Source organism: Mesitornis unicolor, unplaced genomic scaffold, assembly GCF_000695765.1.
Source record: "Mesitornis unicolor isolate BGI_N332 unplaced genomic scaffold, ASM69576v1 scaffold26239, whole genome shotgun sequence".
In the NCBI taxonomy this organism is placed as follows: Eukaryota; Metazoa; Chordata; class Aves; order Mesitornithiformes; family Mesitornithidae; genus Mesitornis; species Mesitornis unicolor.
The window spans coordinates 1-7,001 of record NW_010206927.1 but is presented as its reverse complement, the minus strand read 5'-3'; the positions used below and the strand labels follow the sequence as shown (position 1 = coordinate 7,001).

General features: G+C 35.1%; 1 protein-coding gene across 1 annotated transcript; it reads right to left on the bottom strand.

Moving 5' to 3' along the window:
- Positions 1–294: 294 nt before the first annotated feature.
- LOC104546547 (cadherin-19-like) lies at positions 295–5,060 on the bottom strand (the record flags this gene model as incomplete). Its single annotated transcript, XM_010191962.1, has 2 exons — positions 295–845; positions 4,809–5,060. Coding segments are annotated over 2 exons (743 nt in total), but the record flags the coding sequence as incomplete, so codon positions are not given.
- Positions 5,061–7,001: the final 1,941 nt, after the last annotated feature.

Genomic DNA, 7,001 nt, shown 5'->3' with positions numbered 1-7,001 from the left:
AGCTTATGGATGACAGAATATTTAAAATGTCCTTTTATGGCTTCTGCTCCTCCTTTTGTACTTGCAGGACCCAGGTTTTTGGTATCTGGTATCCAGAAAGGGATCCAGATATCCAAAACAGTACAGTTTGTATTCAGCCAAGAGATTTTCAAATGGGAGTTTCCATTCCCTCACCTCATAACATGCCTGGTGTGATTTTTCAAAAGATTTCTGCATCCAAGATTTTCACGGAAAAATAAAAAATGCTTGGGCTTTGATTTTTTGTCCTTTAATGTGGGATGATAATTTTAAAAAAAACACAGTTGTTTTTGGTTGCTGAGATTTAGGAAAATAAAACAACAAACCAAAGACTGACTAATCACCCACACTCTTATGGGAAGTGTACATGCCTGCAAGCTGTTTAAAGTGAGGTCCCCAGTCTGTAAGGTAGTCATAACTTTGATCTACGTCTGACATGTTTGAACCTAAAGAGCTGAGGGATCCTGCCAAAGAGCCAGTCCCCTCAAATGCATAGGTCCAAAGTGAGTCATATGGAGGAGCAGTAGGATCAGTATTTGCTTCTTCAAGCTTTTCTGAAATGAATTGCCTGAAGATTGCACTGTCAGGGCCAACCTGCAGAGACTGTCTGTAGAGGCTATGGATTTCTGTGGTGACCTTCTTCCGAGGTTTGTACGTTCTCATGACAGTGCGGGTCCTCAGTGCTGAAATATCAAAGGCTTCTGTGTCCTCCTCGCCACCTCCTTCATCATCATACCGTACAATGTTCTCTCTGAATTCTTCCATTTTCTCTGAAAAGGGAGACTTCTTCCTCTGCTGTCTTACAGCTACAATTGCCAAGAAGAACACTGGCCAAAAACAAAAACAAAACAAAAAACAAGGGAAATAAACACAACCAGAGACTTGGAATGTACTTGGAAAGACTAAAAAAATTGGTAACTTTTCTTAAAATCAGTGTTACCGACAAGGGAAGCTATCTTAACAGATTTACAGAGCTGTCATTTTTATAGATTTTATGGTTTTGAGATGACCATATTATGTGGTGGGGAAAATGGCTACAATGGGACTTATAAAATAGGTGAATGAAATGGAGCAGTTCTTTTGGTAGATAGGAGTTTGAAACTGATGGAAACACAAGTTATGCTTTTTGAAACTGCTTTGGTTTATCACTTAATATATCAATTTCACTTTCATAACTTGAATTCTTATTCTCTCACTCTCTCTCAGCTCAAAGTCCCAGTAAGATCAAATTTTAAAAAAAGGCAATAAGCAAGATATCCTCCTCAGCTGGTTGTCTCATTGAGTTCCATAGACTATGCAGGTTGTGTTTCAATTATTTTTGTTATGCTGGTCTGGAAATTTGAAGACTGTCACTAAATTTTAAATGATGTTGTAACAGTACTTACTATGAAGGGCTATAAATCAGAGCAGCTTGTTTCTTTCACATCTGAAGCCTTTTTAAATTTTATTTTAAAGCACTATTTTTTAATCCTACTTAATTTCATATTTAGCTGAATGATCCTCTTGAGTCTATGAATTTCAAAGACATTAATTATTTCAGTTTTTAACTAAATTTTATGCAGTTTCATATAATAAATAAGTAGTTTCTGGATGTAAATTATTACTCACGACATAATATGATACGACTACCAACAATGACAGGATTTTAACTCACTTAGTGATATATATGGGACTTGAAGAAGTTCTTTATTTCTGTGTATTTACTGTATGCTGTTTCATTTGATTTGGAAAATACTAACACCAAGCTTGAAAGCATTGGAAACAAGAATTTCTACAATGTCATTACATATTTAAAAAGCCCAGACGGTTCTAACTCTTCAAACCCTTTGAATGGTGAACTCTTCTAATGGTACACATGATGATACCGGAAAATGGAAAAAAAACCCCAAAAGCTTTAGGCCTCAGATAGATATGTCATATGTATTGTGTTTAGAACATATTTAATTTTCAATAGTCACCAAAATATATTCAAAGATTTAATGCATTTAAAATACGTGTGTCTGTAAAGAGTATGGTAGATTAGTTCTTTTTCTTTATGATTAATACATTTATCTATATCCCTGCTTTGACTTTTGTGATATGCATAAGCCCAGTAGACACCAAGAGTGTATTCCAACTAGAGAGAGGACCTGTCTGCAAGCAACCAAGAAGCTCTTGATGAATAATTCCACAGGTGGCCTAGATAATGCAGTGATATAGTTCACCTGATCCTCAGACCCTTAAGTGCATAACACAAAGTGGCAAGGTTCAGTTATCCTGCAATAATCAAAGGAAACTTCAAATGCACCCTAGCCTTCCTGTAAGCTCATGCTGACTGCCAGATCTAAGGCAGAGACTTCAATCAAAGGGCTGCTTTCTAGTGCCACTACTGAAGACTGCCTGGGACAAGGAAAGCTCTGGTTTAAATAAGGTGACTCCAGGAGTGCAGGCAAGTCTAGAAACCACAAATCCAATTGTATTTTGTTTTCTTTGTTGGAAACCAGGAGATGGAAGTAGGGGAACCAATGCATCCCTGCATTTTTCTATGGAATCAAGAAATGACTACTGTCTGGCCAAGAGTACTCCCATCTAGACATAAAATTGTTATTTCCATTTTCTGTTTTCATCCTTGCCTTATTTATTCAATGTGTTTGTAAGGATAAATAAACACATGTGCATTTTTTGTAGGCCATTCTGTTTCTGCAGTGTCCTGCATGTCGTGTAATGTTGAGAACCCAAAGCCATAAGAAAATGTTGACTCATAATTACCAGGTACATATACTGCTTCTGGGCAACTCATTTAACTATGGAACTAAATTACAGGATTCCATTTCAGTAGAAATTTCAATGAGTTTTCACTAAGAAATTTATTTAGGATGTCAAAGGTACAAGAGGAAATAATTAGAGCCAGTTTCTATTCCTTATGCTAACTAAAATAAGCCATAACCTTCTGGACAGAACATAAAACATGGGTGATTTTTAAGTTGTTAAATTTCTTTTTTCACTGGTGTAAATTCAAAATAATTCCATTAGCATTATTGGACTTGTCTTTCTCATCTGCTGCTGCTTATGGCAGATCAAAATACAGCGTCAGAATAGAGCTGCAAGCCTTAATTTTCAAGCCTCAGCTTTCCTGTAGTTAATGATGATATGCTTAGTGTGGTATGCTGTTATTTATAGACTGGTAGAGGTCATATTGTATCATAAGGTTAGAAAAAAGAATATTCTTTACCTAGATACCCTTCCTATAGCAAAAAAGGGTTTACTTAAAATTGTTTTGCATTTCTTTTAGTGATATAGGAGTTTAAAAATATTGCTATTGTATTTGCTCTCATTAACAAATACACTGAGAGAAGAATTTTCAGTGAAAGTTTTTGTTTCATAAGGCAACATAATTTCTGTTATTATTACTTCTTTATGCTGCAGTTTTCTTGTTTTGATTATGATTCTATTTTTCCTTTTTTTTTTTTTTAGAATTTTGTTGAAAAACAATTTATGCTAGGTTTGTAGAACTTATAATGATGCATTAATATCACACTGCTTGGTGAAATTCTGATTATATCTTCATTTTCATAATTAGAAGGTTTTTGTGGTTTCATTAGCGGAAAAATGGTTTTAGTAACATAATCTATCAGCTGTTTTATGGTATTTTTATATATGACATTTTATGAAATATACTGCTATATGGCATAATATGGATACACCATATTATTACATAGGCAACAGGGATTTGGAAGTCTTTCCCTGTTGCTTTATTTGCATCAGCTTGAATTTGGTCTTGAGGACTATGATCACCATGAGTGACCAAGCTCCAAGGTCAGTCATTATGACTTGGGTCTATTGCTTGCTTTCCTGGCCTTGGAAGCTACCATATCTTAACCTCACTAAGACAGGTACAGAGTTTCAGAACAGATATTTAGTCTTTGGGGAATTACTAATACAGTGGGTTTGCTGTTCTAATGTGTCAATGTCAGCAAATCACTCATCGAACACTGCAGGAATATCCTTCTGCTGGAAAAAAGGAAATGCACTTTAGCAGCAATAACTACATGCTTTGCCAGGTGAAATTGTTTCCCTGAGCACTGTCACTCAATATTTCTTGCATCAGCCATAGCCCCATGCAGTGCAGGAACAGCCAGTTTTGTGTGGTTAGTGTGGTTTTGAGTGTAGTGTGCCAGCTGTACATGACCCTTTGCAGAAGTGCAAGCACAACTCCTGTGCATTTAAACACTCTCAAACACACATTTCATATCCACAAGCTCCCAAATATAATGCAGGTTTATCTGGTGTCCTGTGAGAGGGAAAACGAGATGCCAAACATTTGGAGTAAAAGCTGTTTGGAGATGCAACTTTTTGAATTGGCAGACAAATTTCCTGTTTCTGGAATTGCTTTCTGAGAGTATCAAATTCTCTTTTTCTTTTATTATTTTTACTAGTCTTAGCTCTACATTTGGTATACCTAAGGCAGAATAAGTAGGGTACTGATTCTTGTAATATATACTTATACTAGCCAATTTCCTGCATAATGCATTTTTTAGCTTTACCTTGGTTCAGTACAGACTTTGCACCAATATAGACATATAGGACCATGACTCAACTAAAGTCTGCTTTTAGGACATGTTAAAATTCAGATTTTACTGACAAGTTGGGGAGAGGAATTATAGTTACAAAAACAGAAAAGAAAATAAGCATTTGTTTTATTGCAGTTTTTTCCTTAATAGCGCTTCCAGGCTTGCAGTCAAGGGAACATATTTGTCACTTAATCAAGCCTACTGTAAAAGGAAAGAAAGTAATTTCTCACTCATACTCACCTAGGAGTATTAGTGTGCAAGCCAAAACAGCAACTAAAGCTTCTGTGCTGAGACCCATGGCATACATGAAAGCTCCGTATCGACAGTAGAAGGTGTTAACTTCAGTTTTACAGTCACAGACAGTGACAGTGAGAGTATTTGTGCTCGTCAGTGGTGGAGTTCCATTATCCAGAATTAAGATTGGCAAGTAGAAAGAAAACTGCTCTTGCCTCCTGAAGCCACTTTTTGCTGTGAAAATTCCAGCTGTGTTATCTAGAAGATAAATTATTATGTATGATACACACTTGTCATTTTTTAACAGCAACAATATATCTCTAGTGAAATCTGACCTATTTAAAAATAATAGTACTGTGCAAAGATACATATTAATGAACTTAATAAAGTTAAAAAAGTAACACTAGCCACTGACATGTGATGGGTTTTTTTTGTCTCTATCATGAATAACTGAATGACGTGAATAACTGAATGACATGAATAACATGAATAATAACATGACAATAACATGAATAACATATTTTTGACACATGTATTCCAGAGCCAATAACAAAATTTGACCTAAGAGCTCTGTTTTTATTGTTCAGAGCTAAAAAAAACCCCACCATGCTCAGTGATCGACACCTCCTCAAAGTAACTAATTTGTTCTTAAAATGGTTCCATGTAACCAGCTGCTATTAATCCAGCAGTTTACAGATGAAATATTGACAGTCTATCAATCAAAAGGCTTCAAAAGTATGTATGGCAGCACACAGAGAAAGCAGGTGTCAAGGGAAAGAAGAGAAAGCAAGAAAAAGTTCCACTAAAACAGTCTTTTAATTTCTTTCCTTGACTCAAAAATTGGAGCTAGCTAAGCTCCTACTATCTAAATCAGTTCTGTACAAAACCCCATAAGCAGCTTAAGTTCAGCTTCATATCAACTAATTCAAATCTGAGACTTAGCTTGCTGCAAAACAAATTAGCCCTGTCTAAATCTGTGTATAATAGAAAGAAAACAATCTATAATTGTTTACATGTCAGAATTCTCTTATTATGTTGGGTGAATTACTGCACGTATGCATAAGTGTACATAGGAAAAAAAAAAAATTGTTTCTGCCATTACCCATATGATACATCTATCCAAGCACTGTACTGAATTTAACTCTCTCACATTTAAGTTATTCTAGGTTTGTCATAACTCAGAAGATAACTCTGAGATAAAATGTTCCAGGCCTCTAGATTCACTAGAATCTAGAATTTCCGTGAAATGCAGGAGAAAGGGACAGACAAAGGACTGACCCTACCATGTTATAAAAGGTGTTTAGTTTGGTTTTTTTCCCCATCGATAGCCACGAAAAAGAACCAGATATATTGCCTTGTGTGTGGCTCTACTCGAACTTTGTGCAGAATGAGCAAAGTTGGGAAAGGCTTGCAGTTTGTACACAGTTTGAACTTAATGTATCTCTTTCTGGCACTGAGTGAAAGGTTAATGAAGCTGGGAACTCTAACATGTATTAATACATTAACTTTAACTTTGGAGATATTGAGAGTAGTAGTTTGCCATTTAACACAGTCTGAACTTTCCAGAACTTATTTCCATTGATTTATTCACCTAGCCAGAACATTCAAATAATTAGTAAAGTCAATAAGAGCAATTTGTATATTAGCTGAGTCTGAAGAAGGTCTTCTCTGTAGTCTCAGCAGTCTGACTCTAAGTGGTCATCCTCCCTGCAATTCCATCAGATATTGCACTTACATTTTCACCTCAGACTGTGTTTGCTTGATATCCCTCTATATTATTCTTTTTAAGAGTCTAAATCAATATCAGTTCTGAATGACATTAAAATACATATAGAATACATTTTATGATGTCATAATCAGTGTACGCAGTTTAAAATATATTAGGAAATAAGATTGTATTCATATTTATCAGTGTTTATAATTCTAGTCTTGCTGAAGTGATAAAGTAGCAGACTTGCATTAACAGCAATTTTCTCTTTCCAGTGATACTGTTTCTTTGAAAAATAGATATTTTTAACAAGAAAGTCAGTATTTCCCACCATATCCTATATTAAGAAAATAAATTTTAAGGAATACCAGTGTATTTTTCATTTTAGCATTTTTTCTTTCCTTGAAATAAAACTGTGTTTTGCTGTTTATGTTATTTGGCTGAAAAAGAAAAATAAACTGTTTAGTATTACTGAATTATTGTCTTGACAT